The sequence below is a fragment of the Oncorhynchus tshawytscha genome, linkage group LG13 (assembly GCF_018296145.1).
Source record: "Oncorhynchus tshawytscha isolate Ot180627B linkage group LG13, Otsh_v2.0, whole genome shotgun sequence".
Taxonomy (NCBI): Eukaryota; Metazoa; Chordata; class Actinopteri; order Salmoniformes; family Salmonidae; genus Oncorhynchus; species Oncorhynchus tshawytscha.
The window spans coordinates 72,663,681-72,685,563 of record NC_056441.1 but is presented as its reverse complement, the minus strand read 5'-3'; the positions used below and the strand labels follow the sequence as shown (position 1 = coordinate 72,685,563).

Below are 21,883 nucleotides of genomic sequence, written 5' to 3'. Positions count from 1 at the left end.
AGTATTTAGTCAGCCACCAATTATGCAAGTTCTCCCACTTAAAAAGATGAGAGAGGCCTGTAATTTTTATCATAGGTACACTTCAACAGACAAAATTAGAAAAGAAAATCCAGAAAATCACATTGTAGGATTTTTAATGAATTTATTTGCAAATTATGGTGGAAAATAAGTATTTGGTCAATAACAAAAGTTTCACTATACTTTGTTATATACCCTTTGTTGGCAATGACAGAGGTCAAACGTTTTCTGTAAGTCTTCACAAGGTTTTCACACACTGTTGCTGTTATTTTAGCCCATTCCTCCATGCAGATCTCCTCTAGAGCAGTGATGTTTTGGGGCTTTTGCTGGACAACATGGACCTTCAACTCCCTCCAAAGATTGTCTATGGGGTTGAGATTTCAGCACTGCCACAAAGGGACCAGCTGACATCATGTCAGTGATTCTCTCGTTAACACAGGTGTGATCTCCAGTTCAAGGCTGGAGATCAATCTGTCATGCTGATTGAGTTCAAATAACAGACTGGAAGCTTCAAAAAGGGGGTGGTGCTTAGAATCATTGTTCTTCCTCTGTAAACCGTGGTTACCTGCAAGGAAACAGGTGCCATCATCATTGCTTTGCACAAAAAGGGCTTCACAGGCAAGGATATTGCTGCCAGTAAGACTGCACCTACATCAACCATTTATCGGATCATCAAGAACTTCAAGGAGAGCGGTTCAATTGTTGTGAAGAAGGCTTCAGGGCGCCCAAGAAAGTCCAGCAAGCGCCAGGACCATCTCCTAAAGTTGATTCAGCTGCGGGATCGGGCACCACCAGTACAGAGCTTGCTCAGGAATGGCAGCAGGCAGGTGTGAGTGCATCTGCACGCACAGTGAGGCGAAGACTTTTCGAGGATGGCCTGGTGTCAAGAAGGGCAACAAAGAAGCCACTTCTCTCCAGGAAAAACATCAGGGACAGACTGATATTCTGCAAAAGGTACAGGGATTGGACTGCTGAGGACTGGGGTAAAGTCCGTAAAAAAGCTTGTCAGGAGAAGACAAGGTGAGCGCTACCATCAGTCCTGTGTCATGCCAACAGTAAAGCATCCTGAGACCATTCATGTGTGGGGTTGCTCCTCAGCCAAGGGAGTGGGCTCACTCATAATTTTGCCAAAGAACACAGGCATGAATAAAGAATGGTACCAACACATCCTCTGAGAGCAACTTCTCCCAACCATCCAGGAACAGTTTGATGACGAAAAATACCCTTTCCAGCATGATGGAGCACCTTGCCATAAGGCAAAGGTGATAACTAAGTTGCTCGGGGAACAAAACATCAATATTTTGGGTCCATGGCCAGGAAACTCCCCAGACCTGAATCCCATTGAGAACTTGTGGTCAATCCTCAAGAGGCGGGTGAACAAACAAAAACCCACAAATTCTGACAAACTCCAAGCATTGATTATGCAAGAATGGGCTGCCATCAGTCAGGATGTGGCCAAGAGGTTAATTGACAGCATGTCAGGGCAGATTGCAGAAGTCTTGAAAAAGAAGGGTCAACACTGCAAATATTGACCCTTTGCATCAACTTCATGTAATTGTCAATAAAAGCCTTTGACACTTATGAAATGCTTGTAATTATACTTCAGTATTCCATAGTAACATCTGACAAAAATATCTAAATGCACTGAGGCAGCAGACTTTGTGAAAATTAATATTTGTGTCATTCTCAAACTTTTGGCCACAACTGCATATATAAATATATACATAAACATTCATACATATACACATACATACATACATACATACATACATACATACATACATACATACACACTTTTTTTTTATATACCTTCATTATTCCCGCAATCCCCACCACCCCTCCCCCAATTGGAGTAAACAATTAAACAATAACACGTAGGCTTCTACCTTAAGTTTATACATATTATACACATTTTACAGACAATCTATTTTTCAATAGTTATATTTTGTTTGTTTTTAGTCCTTCCTCTATTTCTGATGTCCATCCAGTTTGATTTAGATTTGTAACTGTGCTATTTCACAATATTTCTGAACCTATTTTACATTGGTTATCTTGTAGTTATTAGTCCCACCCTTCAGCTACATTCAACCCCTCCCATCTATCTCTTAACACCATCCATTTTGGATTTATATTTTCCATACATTTTTCAACTGTCCTGTGATGCTTCACAACAGTACTGAACCTTTCTATTCTCCTATCTTTAATTTACAATCTGTAGAAGCTAACATGTTTTGCAAAAATAATTATTATATTATTGATCGATAATGACTTTTCAAATCAACCAGAATTGCTATCTGCAGCGTTAGTTCTAGGTAAATGTTGCAATTCTTCAGCCATTCCTGGCTGGACCTGTGACATAAAAATGAGCTACAAATGAAAATAATTGATCTAATGCCTCCTTGTAGCAAAATCTGCAGAGGTGGAAAGATTGTATCCCCCATATACAGTTGAAGTCAGAGGTTTACATACACCTTAGCCAAATACATTTAAACTCAGTTTTTCACAATTCCTGACATTTAATCCTAGTAAGAATTCCCTGTCTTAGGTCAGTAAGGATCACCACTTTATTAAAAAAATGTAAAATGGCAGAATAATAGTAGAGAGAATGATTGATTTCAACTTTTATTTATTTCATCACATTCCCAGTGGGTCAGAAGTTTACATACACTCAATTAGTATTTGGTTGTATTTAAATTGTTTAACTTGGGTCAAACGTTTCGGGTAGCCTTCCACAAGCTTCCCACAATAAGTTGGGTGAATTTTGGCCCATTTCTCCTGACAGAGCTGGTGTAACCGAGTCAGGTTTGTAGGCCTCCTTGCTCGCACAAGCTTTTTCAGTTCTGCCCACAAATTTTCTATAGGATTGAGGGCAGGGCTTTGTGGTGGCCAATCCAATACCTTGACTTTGTTGTCCTTAAACCATTTTGCCACAACTTTGGAAGTATGCTTGGGGTCATTGTCCATTTGGAAGACCCAATTGGGACCGAGCTTTAACTTTGCTTCAAAATATCCACATAATTTTCCTTTCTCATGATGCCATCTATTTTGTGAAGTGCACCAGTCCCTCCTGCAGCAAAGCAACCCCACAACATGATGCTGTCACCCCTGTGCTTCACGGTTGGGATGGTGTTCTTCTGCTTGCAAGCCTCCCCCTTTTTCCTCCAAACATAACGATGGTCATTATGGCCAAACAGTTCTATTTTTGTTTCATCAGACCAGAGGACATTTCTCCAAAACGTACGATCTTTGTTCCCAACCATAGTCTGGCTTTTTTATGGCGGATTTGAAGCAGTGGTTTCTTCCTTGCTGAACGGCCTTGCAGTTTATGTCGATATAGGTCTCGTTATACTGTGGATATAGATACTCTTGTACCTGTTTCCTCCAGCATCTTCACAAGATCCTTTGCTGTTGTTCTGGGATTGATTTGCACTTTTCACACCAAAGTACGTTCATCTCTAGGAGACAGAACGCGTCTCCTTCCTGAGCGGTATGACAGCTGCGTGGTCCTATGGTATTTATACTTGTGTACTATTGTTTGTACAGATGAACATGGTACCTTCAGGCATTTGGAAATTGCTCACAAGGATGAATCAGACTTGTGCAGGTCTGCAATTTTTTCTGAGGTCTTGGCTGATTTCTTTTGATATTCCCATGATGTCATGCAAACAGGAACTGAGTTTGAAGGTAAGCCCTGAAATACATCCACAGGTACACCTCCAATTGACTCAAATGATGTCAATTAGCCTATCAGAAGCTTCTAAAGCCATGACATCATTTTCTGGAATTTTCCAAGCTGTTTAAAAAGGCACAGTCAACTTAGTGTATGTAAACGTCTGACCCACTGGAATTGTGATACAGTGAATTATAAGTGAAATAATCTGTCTGTAAACAATTGTTGGAAAAATTACTTGTGTCATGCACAAAGTAGATGTCCTAACCGAATGGCCAAAACTATAGTTTGTTAACAAGAAATTTGAGGAGTTGTTGAAAAACGAGCTATAATGACTCCAATCTAAGCGTAATGACCGACTTCAACTGTATGTAACATTCTAATTGTTTTTTTAAAAATTCTCTATTAATTTAAATAGAAAAATTAAAAGTTTTGAATCCGCTGTTGTTTTATGTGTCAATTCATAAACCATGTGCCATGGAATCGGTACATCAGCAATATCTTCCCAACTATTCTGCAATTGATATGGCACAGCTGTCCATTTTTTGGTCCTTAAATTAAATTGGTATATGTTTTTATTTCTCACAATTTTCTATAACCATTTATGGTCTTTAAAGCAGGGCCGACAGACAAGTTCCTTACTTTTTCCCACTTCTACTTGCCACTTCCATTTTTGTGGTAATGCTGAAATTAGTTGGTTGTAATTTTGGGTGGAGCAGTGTTAGCTGCATGTGTGACATAACTCCACCAGTCCTATTTGTGATATAATTTACAAAAATTACACCTTTTTTTTAAATGTTATCGAAAAATATGTTTTTTTTTAATCAATTAGTATATTTGAGATTAACCACAATATTTGTTGTATTATTTGTTCTGTCTTTTCAGGTGGATTAAACTGAAATTGCAGCCAACTTTCATTTTCAAATAACCCGAAAGTGAGTGGTTGTAATCTGAATAAAGGAGAAAAGGCCATTATTGATCATGGGGTGAGACGTTCTTACTAATATACTAGTGAACCATTTCGGATTTAAGTATAACTTTTGTATGACTGATGCTTTTAGTAAGAGGTCTAATGCTTTAATATTTAATCATTTCTGTCCTCCGAATTCATATTTGTTATATAAATAGGCCCTTTTCATTTTGTCTGGTTTGCCATTCCAAAATTGAAAAGGTTTTGTTCATATCATTTAAAAAGTAGGAAACCTTTGTAGGCAAAACCATAAGCAAATAGGTGAACTGTGATATGACTAAAGAGTTCATAGGAGTGATTTTTCCACAAATAGACAGATATTTTACTTTCCATGGTAGCAAGATCTTATCTATTTTTGATAACTTTCTCTAAAAGTGTATTGGAGTGAGATAATTTCTTTCTTTTGGGATTTGTATACCGAGTACGTCCACATCTCCGTCAGACCTTTCTATTGGGAAACTACACGGTAATGTAAAAGTTTGATTTTATTGTGATCCAATACGTAATATAGTACACTAATCATAATTTGGTTTTAATCCAGAGAGGTTAGCAAAAGTATCTAGATCTGCTATGAGGCTGTGGAGGGATTCTAATTGTGGTTTTAAAAGAAAACATGAATCATCAGCGTACAATGACACCATTGTTATTAAGCCACGGATTTCTAATCCCTTAATATTATTGTTGCCACGGATTTCTAATCCCTTAATATTATTGTTGCCACGGATTTCTAATCCCTTAATATTATTGTTGGACCTAATTTTAACAGCTAACATTTCGATGGCAATAATAAATAGACATGCCGATAGTGGACAATATTGTTTTACAGTTTAAAACTTTCTGAGATGTAGCCATTTTTTTGTATTTTACACCTAGGGTTACCATACACACCTTTGACCCATTATATAAGAGATTCTCCAAAATTGAAATATTCTAGGCATTTATATATAAACTCCAGTCGTACTTTATCAAAAGTCTTTTAAAAACAGCTATGAAAACCAGGGCTGGTGTCCCCGATATTTCATAATATTCTATTGGTTCCAGTACTTGTCTAATATTATCGCCAATGTACCATCCATGTAAAACCTGTCTGATTAGGTTGAATAATATCTGACAATACCTTTTTAATTCTATGGGCCAAGCATTTAACTAGAATCTTTGCATCACAACATTGAAGTGTAAGAGGACTCCAATTGTTTAAATGGAATGGAACTTTATATACAGTGGCTTGCAAAAGTATTCACCCCCTTGGCATTTTTCCTATTTTGTTACCTTACAACCTGGAATTAAAATATATTTGTTGGGGGTTTGTATCATTTGATTTACACAACATACCTACCACTTTGAAAATGCAAAATGTTTTTATTGTGAAACAAAAAAACAGAAAACTTGAGCGTGCATAACTATTCACCCCCCAAGTCTCTTGGGGTATGTCTCTATAAGTTTGGAACATCTAGCCACTGGGATTTTGCCCATTCTTCAAGGCAAAACTGATCCAGCTCCTTCAAGTTGGATGGGTTCCACTGGTGTAAAGCATTCTTTATGTCATATCACAGATTCTTAATTGGATTGAGTTCTGGGCATTGATAAAGCCATTCCAAGACATTTAAAGATTTCTTCTTAAACCACTTGAGTGTTGCTTTAGCAGTATGCTTAGGGTTATTGCCCTGCTGGAAGGTGAACCTCCGTCACAGTCTCAAATCTCTGGAAGACTGAAACAGGTTTCCCTCAAGAATTTCCCTGTATTTAGCTCCATCCATCATTCCATCAATTCTGACCAGTATCCCAGTCCCTGCCAATGGAAAACCATCCCCACAGCATGATGCTGCCACCACCATGCTTCACTGTGGGGATGGGGTTCTTGGGGTGATGAGAGGTGTTGGGTTTGCACCAGACATAGCGCTTTCCTTGATGGCCAAAAAGCAACATTTTTGTCTCATCTGACCAGAGTACCTTCTTCCATATGTTTGGGGAATCTCCCACATGATTTTTGGCAAACACCAAACATGTTTGCTTATTTTTTTCTAGAAGCAATAGCTTTTTTCTGGCCACTCTTCCATAAAGCCCAGCTCTGTGGAGTGTACTGCTTAAAGTGGTCCTATGGACAGATACTGCAATCTCCGCTGTGGAGCTTTGCAGCTCCTTCAGGGTTATCTTGGTCTCTTTTTTGCCTCTCTGATTAATGCCTTCCTTGCCTGGTCTGTGAGTTTTGGTGGTTGGCCCTCTCTTGGCAGGTTTGTTGTGGTGCCAAATTCTTTCAATTTTTTTATAATGGATTTAATGGTGCTTAGTGGGATGTTCAAAGTTTCTGATATTTTTTTATAACCCAACGCTGATCTGTACTTCTCCACAACGTTGTCCCTGACCCTTGGATTGTGCCGTGGCGGAGATCTTTGTGGGTTATACTCGGCCTTGTCTCAGGATGGTAAGTTGGTGGTTAAATATATCCCTCTAGTGGTGTGGGGGCTGTGTTTTTGCAAAGTGGGTAGGGTTATTTCCTGCCTGTTTGGCCATGTGTGGGGGTATCATCGGATGGGGCCACAGTGTATCTTGACCCCTCCTGTCTCAGCCTCCAGTATTTATGCTGCAGTAGTTTGTGTGTCGGGGGGCTAGGGTCAGTCTGTTATATCTGGAGTATTTCTCCTGTCTTATCTGGTGTAGCGGCTTCATAGCAATATGCATGCACCACTTTTCCGTTTACAATATATATATATTTTTTTAAACAAGATATATTTTTCATTTCACTTCACCATTTTGGACTATTGTGTATGTCCATTACATGAAATCCAAATAAAACTCAATTTAAATTACAGGTTGTAATGCAACAAAATAGGAAAAACGCCAAGGGGGATGAATACTTTTGCAAGGCACTGTATATCACTTGGTTCCTGTTTCAGTAATAATGAAATCAGACCTTCTTGTTTGCGTGTCCGATAATCTACCATTTAGATAGGAGTGGTTAAAACATTCTAATAATGGTCCTCTGAGTATATAAATTAAACTTTGGTGTACTTCCACTGGTATGCCATCCAGCCCTGGAGTTTTCCCAGCCTTAGAGGCTTTAATTGCATCAATAAATTCCTCCTCTGTAATTTGGCCTTCACATGAGTCTTTCTGTACAGATGTTAATTGGACATTATTAATAGGAAAAAAATCCATACAATTAGCTTCGGTTAGTGGAGATGGAGGCGACTTAAACGAAAACATATGCTTAAAGTACTTCCTCTTCCAAAATATAATTGTGTGACTATCACTTGTAACAAGTTTCAATAAAACAATTTGGTAGCATTTCTATGTTGAAGATAATGAAAAGTAATTTGGTGCATTTTCCCCTACATTTCATCCAGGTCGACTTATTTTTTTATAATATATTACACTGGATCTTTCTTGAATATGTTCCTCAATTTCTTTTTGTTTTTCCTCTAACTAATTCTGTGCCTCTATGGTACAGTTTCTATTGCTATCTATCTGTTCCGTTCGTCCTTCAATTTCCTTTGTTAATATGGACTCTTTCGATCTAAATTGCTTTTGTTTTATAGATGAGTACTGAATTGCCTGGCCTCTAAAGGCACATTTATAAGTGTCCCATACAATAAGGGTACCTATGTTATGTCGGAAAAAGTCAGTTATAAATGATTCTGTCCTAGTTATAAACATGCTATCATCCAGTAGGCTTTGATTAAATTTCCAATATCCTCGCCCATGTGTAAATTCTGTAAGAGTAATATATATGACAATTATGTGATGAGGCGGCAGGTAGCCTAGTGGTTAGAGTGTTGAGCCAGTAACCGAAAGATTGATCTAGCAATCAAATCCCAGAGCTTCCAAGGTAAAAATCTGTCATTCTGCCCCTGAACAAGGCAGTTAACCCAATGTTCCTAGACCGTCATTGTACATAAGAATTTGTTCTCAACTGTCTTGCCTAGTTAAATAAATAAATGTGATGATCTGACTGCATTCTGTCCCCTATCAACACTTTTTAAACTTTTGGTGCCAGAGAGAATTACATAAGAAGGTAATCGACACAACTAGCATGACTGAGCCTCCGCCATGTATATCTCACTAGTTCACAGTATTTAAGCCTCCATATATCCACTAATTCCAATATATCCATGACATTCATGATTTCCATAAATGCCTGAGGGTGATAGTTTGTAGCGTGATGTCCTTTACGGTCCATAGAGGTATTTAAAACTGTAATAATATTGTGGCTTGTAGAGTTGATAAATTCTTATATATATTTTCAAAGAAGCTTGGATCATCATTATTTGGACCATATAGTTTAATAAGCCATATATGTTTATTGTCCAATAACATATTATTTAAAATGATCCATCTACCTTGATGATGTTTGGACAATTTGCATATTTGGATCAAAATTACTGTTAATTAATATCATCACCCCTATTGAATTTCTTTGCCCATAGGAGAAATATATTTTGTCCCTCCCCCCCAGTCCTTTTTCCACAAAACTTCATCTAAAATTGTTGAATGAGTTTCCTGTAAGCAATAGATATATTCCTTCTCTTTTAGCCAGTTAAATTGTCACATTCCTCATAACGAGGAGACCAAGGCGCAGCGTGAGATGAATACATTCTTCTTTATTTAAACGAAGAACACTAAACAAACAAAATAACAAAACGAACATGACGCTATAACACGAGTGCTGACATGCAACTACACATAGACAATAACCCACAAAACCTAAATGGAAAATGGCAACCTAAATATGATCCCCAATCAGAGACAACGATAAACAGCTGTCTCTGATTGGGAACCAATTCAGGCCACCATAGACCTACATTTACCTAGACAATACCAAAACCCCATAGATATACACAAAACCCTAGACAAGCCAAAAACACGCATACCACCCTCGTCACACCCTGACCTAACCAAAATAATAAAGAAAACAAAGATAACTAAGGTCAGGACATGATCCCGGACTGTGGCCCGGCGGCGGCGGCCCCGGACTGTGGCCCTTCGTCGGAGGTTACGGACTGTGGCCCTTCGTCGGAGGTTACGGACTGTGGCCCTTCGTCGGAGGTTACGGACTGTGGCCCTTCGCCGGAGGCCCAGGAATGTGGCCCGTCGTCGCAGGCCCCGGACTGTGGCCCGTCGTCGGAGGCCCCGGACTGTGGCCCGTCGTCGGAGGCCCCGGACTGTGGCCCGTCGTCGGAAGCCCCGGACTGTGGCCCGTCGTCGGAGGCCCCGGACTGTGGCCCGTCGGAGGTGGTTCCGGACGCTGTCGCCGGATGCTCTGGACTGGGTACTGTCGTCGGACACTCTGGACTGGGTACTGTCGTCGGACGCTCTGGACTGGGTACTGTCGCCGGACGCTCTGGACTGCCGAGGTGCACAGTAGGCCTGGTGCGTGGTGCCGGCACTGGTGGTACCAGGCTGGTGACACGCACCTCAGGGCGAGTGCGGGGAGGAGGAACAGGGCGTACCGGACTGTTCAGGCGCACTGTAGGCCTGGTGCCGGCACTGGTGGTACCGGGCTGGGGACGCGCACCTCAGGGCGAGTGCGAGGAGCAGGAACAGGGCGTACTGGACCCTGGAGGCGCACTGGAGGCCTGATGTGTGGTGCCGGTACTGGTGGTACCGGGGACACGCACCTCAGGTCGAGTGCGAGGAGCAGGAACAAGGCATACTGGACCCTGGAGGCGCACTGGAGGCCTGATGTGTGGTGCCGGTACTGGTGGTACCGGGCTGGTGACATGCACCTCAGGGCGAGTGCGGGGAAGAGGAACAGGGCGTACTGGACCCTGGAGGCGCACAGGAAGCCTGGTGCGTGGTGTTGGCACTGGTGGTACTGGGCTGGTGACAAGGATACACTGGACCGTGGAGATGCATTGGAGATCCAGAACATAGAGCTGGCTCAATACGTCCTGGCTGGATGCCCATTCTAGCCCAGCAAATGCGAGGAGCTCGAATAGATCGCACCGGGCTAGAATAGCGCACTGGAGACACCGTGCGCATCTCTGCATAACACGGTGCCTGACCAGTTACACGCTCCCCACGGTAAGCACGAGGAGTTGGCTCAGATCTCCTACCTGAATCCTGCAATCTCCTCGTGTGCCCCCACCAAAAAAAATCTTGGGGCTGCCTCTCGGGCTTCCGGGCTAGTCGTGTACCTTCACATCGTTGCCGTTCCTTTATTCTCCGGTATTTATCCTCGTAGTATCGCCGTTCCACTTTCGCTGCCTCTAACTCCTCCTTAGGACGGCGATACTCCCCCGGCTGTGTCCAGGGTCCTGCTCCATCTAATATCTCCTCCCAGGTCCATTTCCCCATTAAGCACTGTTCCTTCTTTTCACGCTGCTTGGTCCTGGTTTGGTGGGTTATTCTGTCACGTTCATCATAACGAGGAGACCAAGGCGCAGCTTGATATGAATACATTCTTCTTTATTTAAACGAAGAACACTAAACAAACAAACAAAATAACAAAACGAACATGAAGGTAAAACACGAGTGCTGACATGCAACTACACATAGACAATAACCCACAAAACCTAAATGGAAAATGGCAACCTAAATAGGATCCCCAATCAGAGACAACAATAAACAGCTGTCGCTGATTGGGAACCAATTCAGGCCACCATAGACCTACATTTACCTAGACAATACCAAAACCCCATAGATATACAAAAAACCCTAGACAAGCCAAAAACACACAAACCACCCTAACCAAAATAATAAAGAAAACGAAGATAAGGTCAGGGCGTGACATAAATACTGATTGTTTTTTCTTATTATCTGCTAAGCCATTCCAATTATAACTGGCTATACTTATTTCACCACTTACCATAATGAGAAATAACTCTCAATTCTATTTATCAAAATATATGTTTGTAAACGTAACATTAAAAAGTAAAATGATGATTGAGTGTCTATATAGCTGTACCATGATATTTGCATTGCTACTAAGTAAACCTCCAATTGGTCCCCACTATCCCACTCGCTAAAAGCCCTCCTCATCCCGAGTTGGGTTGTCATCCAACTATCCTGCAGACCACCCCTGACGCCCCGGATCCCATAGCCCCGGAGAGACACAGTGCCACACACAGAACAGAAGCAGATCAACCACCAGATGCATTTCCATCGCCCTCACCTCGATTTGTATTATATATAGCCATTTAAAAAAATATATATATATATACACACAGATGCATACATTCAAAATCCTGTTTATCTTATTTTCCATAATGAGCTATTAATATTTGTAGTAATGTAGACAATTTATGCAAAGGATTTTTACCTCTCACAAGACTCACCATTACCAAAATTACATTATGGCAAGCAATTATTATATTAGCAAACAGTTAGTGAATGATCCTATATTGTCCCTAACATATTTTACCCCCGTCGCAACAGTTGCGGGATACAGACACACACACACACACACACTCAACCCCTTTCCTCACAACAACCATAGACTCATATTCTCAACAATTGCACCATCCTAGAGCCCAACTCAAGAAAGGTCTTGATTTACAAATGCATATACAGTTGCAGCTGTAAGAGAAGGCCTGCAAAACTGCGCAGCGGTTGCATTTTAGGTATACAAAAATAAAACGTTTTATAGTACTTGAAATGTCGAAAATAAAGTATGCTTTATACGCCAGGATGTTAAACTATATGGCTTTTCATCTAGTAGAATACGCTGCACACTTTTGAGGAAGAGAATTGTCTTTTCAGACGAGGGTTGCACAATCCTGTGAACTTTCAATAAATTCTCTGGTTTTCCAGAAATCCTGGGTGGAGGATTCCGTATTTCCTGCTTACTCCCTCCTGATTCAGTGAATCCTCCAACCGGAATCTCAGGAAGACAAGGGAATTTATTGAAAGTTCTTTTAATTTTGCCTTCCCTATTCCAGACTCATGTGTGTTTGACAAGAGCTGATAATCAGCTGATAATGAGATAAGGGAACACGCTGTACCAAAATAAATGAATGATTGGGAATCAATGCAATTGAGCATTATTAGATGACATTCTCAGGATGGGTGAGAAAAGATGGTAATATTTGTTGCTTACTGCATTCATTTTTCCTAAACAGTACATTCTGAACAGTATGTAATATGATTAGTACACAGTATATTGTTTTATTAAGTAGTAGGCAAGACAGATTTCGGACATGGCCAATGAGTGCTGACAGACCAATTTCTGCTGTCCACAGCTCATAATTACCCAGACATATTCCCTGCATTACCCTTCTATGAGACTGGCAGCAGATAACCATGGAGACAGTTGAGGGTTTCTGACCTGGTCAAAGATCTCATCGAAGGCTGGTCTGCGGTCAGGCTGTTCGCTCCAGCACTGTTTCATCAGCTGGATACACTCCAGAGGAGCCTGATCTGGGGCCACCGTGGGCCTGCACATGGGAGGAGGCTTCTTCACCTTACGGATGATCTCTGATGGTGAGGGAGAGAGGTTATACTGTACAGCAGCAGCACGGGAGCATAACAACTCATTACACAGTTTATTGTCTGCTGGTACTAGACAGCTTGTCAAAGCAAAGCAGAAATTCTGTATGTACAATATGTAGCTACATTATACACTGTAGATAGGGGAATTATTGTGATTTACAACTTACTCAATAGATGCCAGTATAACAAGTCAATCAATTGATGTTGATTCACAGATGACAGAAAAATGACCTCAAGCTAAAACAAAAAAATGCCTCTAAGAGTGGATTGTATGTTTTTACTTGTTTTGTATCCCCCAGACCTACCCGCAGGAGTCAGACCCAGCATGCAATATGGAAGTCCTCGGACAACCACCTCTTGGAGTATAATGGCAAAACTGTACACATCTCCTTTATAGGTCCCCTTCCGAGAGTTCTCCACGTCTCGGAGGAACTCTGGAGCTGTCCAAAACTGATCTGAGATAGAGGCACAGGGTCACGATATTGGCATGGTAGTTAAATGCAGCACCTGGGAAGCATATAGAATCTAAATGACATAGATTATACTCACAAACTTGAAATACAAATGAATGTGTGTCAAGTCCATCTTTAAAGGTCCAATGCAGCCATTTTTATCTCGATAACAAATCATTTCTGGGTAACAATTAAGTACCTTACTGTGATTGTTTTCAATTCAAATACTCAAAAACAAACAAAAATAGCTTCTTAGTTAAATGCTATTTCTAAGCAAGAATTTTGCTAGGACTGTCATGGAGTGGTCTGAGAGAGGGGCCTAACTGGAGGAGCCTAGTGGGAGGGATGTGTAACCTGCAAACTAACTGCTATTGGCAGAGAGGAGGGCAAACTCTCTTTGTTATGATGTCAACGAGTGGTCCAAAACCCCACCCATGCAAAACAATCTGAAATGTAACTATCAATTATTTTCAAACAACTCTAACAAGCCATTAACAAAAAAAAATTGTTGTTGACCACACCGCTCCTTTAACGTGATATGGAAGAGTGAACATTTTCAAAAAACAGTGTGCAGATCTAGGCATAGATGTTACCTTCAGGTGGAACTAGATTTTTGGGAGATTTCTGGGATTCCAGCAGCTCGTTAAAGCCGTAGTCTGTGATCTTGAGGACGAAGCGACCGTCCACCACACAGTTCCGTGACTTCAGCCGACCGTGAGGGAACTCTCGATGGTGCAGATACTTCATACCCTGAGAGGCCAATATGATCAGAACTGGTAAACCATTGGTGTTACTTATGACAAAGTGCCAGAAAAACATTTTAAACGTTTGATCTGCTGGCTGAAACATGATCTGCTGGCTGAAACATGATCTGCTGGCTGAAACATGATCTGCTGGCTGAAACATGATCTGCTGGCCGAAACATGATCTGCTGGCCGAAACAGTTTTTAGATTATATTTTTTAACTTATTGGGACAAATTAGACTTGTGGAACTAGTTTTGCAACATGATGTGTCAAACATGTCATACCTTGATTAGGTCCAGCAACAAAGAAGACTTGAACATCCATTCCAGCTTGACGTCATCGTTCCTCAGGAGGTCCTGCAGGCTGCCACGGGAACAATGCTCCGTCACCACGGCAAACATGTCACAGTCTGTGAAAAACCCCAGGAACGGATTGATGTTCTCATTTCGCAGATCCTTCATCTGGACACATTCACACAAAATGAAGACCCCAAAGTTAACAAAAACAAACTCACATCCCAGACATGAGTCTATACATTGTAAATATGGTATTGGCACTGACCCTGTATATAACGAAATCTCTTATTTCTCATGATTTCTTTATTTTTTATACACAGTATATATTTATTTTAGATTTTTATACTATTTTAGATTTGATTACTGCACTGTTGAGTAGAGGTCGCAAGCAATTCACTGTACTTGTGCTTGAACTTACTGTTGTTATGTTTTGGTTTTACCTTTGTAAAGATCTTGGTGGTGCTCTGCTTGACTTCCTTGAAATGGCCTTCTTCAAACTTTTTCAGCCACACCCAGTCGCCCTTTGAAGCCATGAAAGAAAATGTGGTTTTATTCTGGCTCCATTCTCTACAAGTCACATTGAAATATTTTAGGATAGGGATGAAAAGTCGACTTGTGGTTCAACGGTCAACGTCGTCAACCTACCTCATAGACAGCTACATTTGTGGTGTCATGTGTTGCGGTAGTGATGCTGTTCACAGAGTGGTGCAGGTCTCCTGAATGCATACCGTTGTTGTCTATTGCACTTTTAGATTCACTCAGGTCCTCTAGAGTGATTTTCTATGAGGCATAAAATAGATGACTGAACATACAGTATATCAGAAAGAAGTCATGTAGTAGAGAATCACATGGGAAAATATATTTACCCTCTTGCTAAGTTGAGGGTTGATGAACGTGAGGTCCTCTAGAGTCAGTAGGATCCGATTGGGCCCCTTCACCAACTGGATCTGCTGGATTCTCCTCCTACCAGCCAATCAGAGAGCATGTCAGCCATGTTAACAGAAAAGCAATAGCAACTATCTCTGTCTAGGTTTTTAGTCTCTATGTATCTAAACAGCAGAGGTGGGACCAAGTCATTATTTTACAAGTCACAAGTAAGTCGCAAGTCTTAGCACTCTAGTCCCAAGTCAAGACCGACAAGTCTCAAGTCCTGTCTCAAGTCCTAAACTTTGAGTTTAGAGTCCTAAACAAGTCATAATGTGCTCTTCACCAAGTGTAATACCACTTCATATTTTTAACAAGAGAAATAGTTAGTATATTACATTGACACAAATCATGAATGCTTTAAAAAAAAATATGTATATTTATTACTTTCCAAATAAACTTTATATTTTCACGGAAATGCATGGTTAACCATGAGAAAGACCCCCCATAGCGATCAACTATTGAGGATCGTTATGGGGCGCAATCGGGCGATGTAACACACACACACACACACACACACACACACACACACACACACACACACACACACACACACACACACACACACTCTCTCTCTCTCTGTGTGTGGTTACAGTAGGCTAACCTATGTCAATGGTTTTAGGAACAGCAGTAACATCAGGCAGGATTTAGGCTACCAACTGCCGAGCCAGTTGTAGCTCAATCTTGGGTGCAATGTTTACGTTCCCGCACTGACTGACTGTGTGGAGGCTCATTGATGTAATGTTATGTTAGCCTACATGCTACACTAGCAAATATATAAATTATATAGCTGTCTGCTATATTAGCCACGACTTACCGTTTTTTGTGCAGCTTCAAATGTTGAACGAAGTTGGAAGTTGTTGCGCCTCCGTCTGTAATTTTCTTCCCGCATGTTTTGCAAGTTCCAATCCGTTTTTTATCGATACAGCGTAGTCTTTATATCCCAAAATAATCATTTGGGGTATCAATCTTTCCAAGGGCTCCATCTGAATTCACCGTTCCTCTGCACTGCCACGCGCAACTTTTTCTCAGCTGGCACAATTTGATTGGCTGCTGTCCGATTCAAACTGTAATCTGTTAAATGAAGAGTTGATGCGCTGCACACTTTTTTTTAATAGCATCATTTTTAATATCTGGGCTTGGGGAGGATATCAAATCAGGTCGAGTCAAAAGGCTCAAGTCCAAGTTAAGTCACGAGTCATTGGTGTTAAAGTCAAAGTCGAGTTGCAAGTCATCATATTTGTTACTTGCGTCTGACTCGAGTCCAAGTCATGTGACTCGAGTCCACACCTCTACTAAACAGCATACAAATACAGTAAGAAACATGAACAGGACAGTGAGAAGAGTTACCTTACGAACAGACTTAGACCAAGTCCTCCCACGATCAGAATGAAGATGATCACAACCACCACTATGACGTAGGTTATCTCCACACCTGAGACACAGGTAAGACATGGAGACTAAATACATAGTTTGGTTGTGTGATGGAAGAAGGAAAGACACAAACTAACAGGCAAACAGGTTCTCTACCTCCAGTGCAGATAATGTTTGGTTCAAACCAACAGCTGGAGTCTGAGGGGGGAGGGGAACCCCCAGGGAAATGAATGGATTTGCCTGCGAAGCGGACCATGTCAGCGCTCAGGTCCACCAGATAGGAGCGGTACAGCTGACCCTCCCATCCGTCGGAGTCCAGGATGACATAGTTGGTCTGGCTCTCCCCTTCAGTGTCTATCTGGATCTTCTGGTTGAAGCCAGAGAACGTCATGTTCCTGGTGAAATAAGCTAGGTTGGTCCCGGAGAGCCACTGGCCAGCTCTCCTGGCATTGTGCATGGCTTTGGCAAGGAGGTAAATACCGTTGTAGATGGTTCCAAACAGGGGGTTGACCTGGAATGCAAGGCCATTGATAAATCGTTTATTTGGTTTAAATTATTAGCTTTTCTCAAACTGATCTAAAACTCACCCCCAAAACAGTTATATATCAAATGGCCTGAAGACTATGGTGTTTCTCTACATAACAAATGTTCAATAAATACAATCAATGACATATTTATAATACTATTGTAATAACAATGTAATAACATAACAATCAATTGAAATTCAGATGGAATCCACTCACATCCCACAATTGAAAATATCAAGAAACACCCTCCTCACCTGCTGTGGGACCAGTGATATGGTGAGTTCCTCAAACTTCTTGGCCATGTTGAACGCCTCGTTGAATGACATCAGATCTGAGGACACAGTGATGGTGAGCACGGCGTCGTAGGCCTGCCGCAGCTTGGTGTTGTTTTGCAGGGGGAAGTAGGATGTGTTGGCATAGGGCAGGCTATAGAGGAGGGTGTCGTAGGGGACAAAAACATAGCGGCCCTTCGTCAGACCCATCTCATGGGCCTTCAGCAGGAAGGCTGTCTGCTGCTCCCCACCAATCAGAGCAGAGTGCATGCACATGATGATCACTGGAACACACAGGACAGAGACAGTGAGGGATCGCCACCTTAAAGGGGCAATCTGCAGTTGCTACATAACATTAGGGACATGAAAATAAATTATATGTACAATGCCTTGCAAAAGTATTCATCCCCCTTGGCGTTTTCCTATTTTGTTGCATTACAACTTGTAATTTAAATTGATGATTTTTATTTGGGTTTCATGTAATGGACATACACAAAATAGTCCAAATTGGTGAATTGAAATGAAAACATTTACTTGCTTCAAAGAATAAAAATAAAAAAATGGAAAAGTGGTGCGTGCATATATATGATGCCCCTAAATAAGATCTAGTACAATAAATTACCTTCAGAAGTCACATAATCAGTTAAATAAAGTCCACCTGTGTGCAATCTAAGTGTCACATGATCTCAGTATATATACACCTGTTCTGAAAGGCCCAAGAGATTGCAACACCACTAAGCAAGAGGCACCACCAAGTAAGTGGCAATATGAAGACCAAGGAGCTCTCCAAACAGGTCAGGGACAACGTTGTTGTCACGCCCTGATCTTAGTATTTTGTGTTTTCTATATTTATTTGGTCAGCCCAGGGTGTGACATGGGTTTATTTTGTGTTGTGTTTATGTATGGGGGTTTTTCGTAGGTTTTGGGATTGTGGCTTAGTGGGGTGTTCTAGCAAAGTCTATGGTTGCCTGAGGCGGTTCTCAATCAGAGGCAGGTGATTCTCGTTGTCTCTGATTGGGAACCATATTTAGGCAGCCATATTCTTTGAGTGTTTCGTGGGTGATTGTTCCTGTCTTTGTGTTAGTTGTCACCAGATAGGCTGTATAGGTTTTCACGTTCCGTTTGTTGTTTTTGTATTGTTCGTTTTTTCTTCGTTATTAAACATGTATCTAACTTACCACGCTGCATTTTGGTCTGACTCTCCTTCGACGGAAGAAAACCGTAACAGTTGTGGAGAAGTACAGATCATGGTTGGGTTATAAAAAAATATCCGAAACTTTGAACAGCCCACTGAGCACCATTACATCTGTTATTAAAAAATTTAAAAAATATGGAACCACAACAAACCTGCCAAGAGAGGGCCAACCATGAAAACTCACAGACCAGGCAAGGAGGGCATTAATCAGAGAGGCAGCAAAGAGACCAAAGATAACCCTGAAGGAGCTGCAAAGCTCCACAGCGGAGATTGGAGTATCAGTCCAAAGGACCACTTTACACTCCACAGAGCTGGGCTTTATGGAAGAGTGGCCAGAAAAAAGCCATTGCTGAAAGAAAAAAATAGGAGACTCCCCAAACATATGGAAGAAGGTACTCTGGTCAGATGAGACTAACATTTAGCTTTTTGGCCATCAAGGAAAACGCTATGTCTGGCACAAATCCAACACCTCTCATCACCCCGAGAACATCATCCCCACAGTGAAGCATTTCTTGTTTTATTAAGTAAGGCATGCTGTGGGAATGTTTTTCATCAGCAGGGACCAGTCAGGGAGGGCATCAATTCTGAAACTGGTCAGAATTGAAGGAATGATGGATGGCGCTAAATACAGGGAATTTCTTGAGGGAAACCTGTTTCAGTCTTCCAGAGATTTGAGACTGGGATGGAGGTTCACCTTCCAGCAGGACAATGACCATAAGCATACTGCTAAAGCAACACTCGAGTGGTTTAAGGGGAACATTCAAATGTCTTGGAAGGGCCTAGTCAAAGCCTAGACCTCAATCCAATTGAGAATCTGTGGTATGACTTACATATTGCTGTACACCAGCGGAACCCTTTCAACTTGAAGGAGCTGGAACAGTTTTGCCTTGAAGAATGGGCAAAAATCCAGGTGGGTAGATGTGCCAAACTTATAGAGACGTACCCCAAGAGACTTGCAGCTGTAATTGCTGCAAAAGGTGGCTCTACAAAGTATTGACTTTGTTGGGGTGAATAGTAATGCACGTTCATGCGGTTTTGTCTTATTTCTTGTTTGTTTCACAATAAAAAATCATTTGCATCTTCAAAGTAGTAGGCATGTTGTTTAAATCAAATGATACAAACCCCCAAAAAAATCTATTTTAATTTTTGGTTGTAAGTCAACAATATAGGAAAAATGCCAAGGGGGATGAATACTTTCGCAAGCCACTGTACAACTGTTGTACCCCATCAGAACCCCAAATATAAGCTTGTTGTTTCATGCAGACCACCTTAGTCCCTGTGCCCAAGAACACCAAGATAACCTGCCTAAATGACTACCGACCCGTAGCACTCACGTCTGTAGCCATGAAGTGCATTGAAAGGCTGGTCATGGCTCACATCAACACCATTATCCCAGAAACCCTAGACCCACTCCATTTTGCATACCGCACCAACAGATCCACAGATGACACAATCGCTATTGCACTCCACACTGCCCTTTCCCACCTGGACAAAAGGAACGCCTACTTGAGAATGGTATTCATTGACTACCTCTAGCGTTCAACACCATAGTGCCCTCAAAGCTCGTCACTAAGCTAAGGACCCTGGGACGAAACACTTCCCTCTGCAACTGGATCCTGGACTTCCTGACGGGCTGCTCCCAAGTGGTAACGGTATGTAACAGCACATCTGCCAAGCAGATCCTCAACACAGGGGCCCATCAGGGGTGTGTGCTCAGTCCCCTCCTGTACTCCCTGTTCACCTATGACTGTATGGCCATGCACAAATCCAACACCAACATTAAGTTTGCCAATGACACAACAGTGGTCTGATCACTGACAACAATGAGACAGCCTATAGGGAGAAGGTCAGAGACCTGGCAGTGTGGTGCCAGGACAGGAACCTCTCCCTCAACATGATCAAGATTAAGGAGATGATTGTGGACTACAGGAAAAGGAGGGCCGAGCGCGCCCCCATTCTCATCAACGGGGCTGTAGTGGAGCAGGTTGAGAGTTTCAAGTTCCTTGGTGTTCACATCACCAACGAACTGTCATGGTCCAAACACACCAAGACAGTTGTGAAGAGAGCACGACAACACCTATTCCCCCTCAGGAGACTGAAAAGATTTGGCATGGTCCTCAGATCATCAAAAGGTTCTACAGCTGCATCATCGAGAGCATCCTGACGGGTTCATCACTGCCTGGTATGGCAACTGCTCTGCCTCCGACCGCAAGGCACTACAGAAGGTAGTGCGTACGGCCCAGTACATCACTGGGGCCAAGCTTCCTGCAATCCAGGACCTCTATACCAGGCGGTGTCAGAGGAAGGACCTAAAAGTTGCCAAAGACTCCAGCCACCCTACTCATTGACTGTTCTCCCTGCTACGCATGGCAAGCGGTACCGGAGCGACAAGTCTAGGTCCAAAAGGCTTCTTAACAGCTTCTACCCCCAAGCCATAAGACTCCTGAATGGCTAACCATTACGTTGCTGCTAATCTCTGTTTATTATCTATGAATAGTCACTTTACCTCTACCTACATATACATACATATTACCTCAATTAACCGGTGCCCCCGCACATTGACTCTGTATCTGTACCCCCTGTATATAGTCTTGCTACTGTTATTTTATTGTTAGTCTTTAATTATTAGTTATTTTCAATTTTCTTCTTTTTTTTTATTTATTTATTGTTTACTTCAGTTTATTTAGTAAATAATTTTTTCTTAAAACAGCATTGTTAGTGATGGGCTTGTAAGTAAGGTACAGCTGTTTTATTCGACACGTGACACATTTTATCTGATTTGTTGTCAGTGGCGACCTGTCCTTCATACCTGTTTTGAGCCCCACCTGTTGTTTATTTATTGTGTGTGTTTTACATGTTATTTAATTTGTGTGAAATTGATTGAATAAAGCTGCATACGAACAAGGTCTCTTTCTTGTTTTATTTAGTAAGGCAGCTCCAAAAAGCAGGTGTTTCAGCCTAGCTCAGTGCTTTCTGTGGTGGAGGGGCAGCCAGCGGAAAATACAGAGCGTTG

At 41.7% G+C, this 21,883-nt stretch overlaps 1 protein-coding gene across 1 annotated transcript in view; it reads right to left on the bottom strand.

Moving 5' to 3' along the window:
* Nucleotides 1–21,883, bottom strand: part of LOC112265660 (retinal guanylyl cyclase 2-like) — a 33,849-nt gene that overhangs the window by 6,201 nt on the left and 5,765 nt on the right. Inside the window, exons 3-12 of the mRNA XM_024443188.2 lie at nt 17,658–17,959; nt 17,033–17,387; nt 16,853–16,937; nt 15,445–15,541; nt 15,224–15,358; nt 15,019–15,099; nt 14,567–14,743; nt 14,131–14,287; nt 13,391–13,540; nt 12,922–13,070 (exon numbers count right to left, since the gene is read on the bottom strand). Of these exons, the coding sequence (XP_024298956.1) occupies nt 12,922–13,070; nt 13,391–13,540; nt 14,131–14,287; nt 14,567–14,743; nt 15,019–15,099; nt 15,224–15,358; nt 15,445–15,541; nt 16,853–16,937; nt 17,033–17,387; nt 17,658–17,959 (1,688 nt within the window). The remainder of the gene's footprint in view (nt 1–12,921; nt 13,071–13,390; nt 13,541–14,130; nt 14,288–14,566; nt 14,744–15,018; nt 15,100–15,223; nt 15,359–15,444; nt 15,542–16,852; nt 16,938–17,032; nt 17,388–17,657; nt 17,960–21,883) is intronic.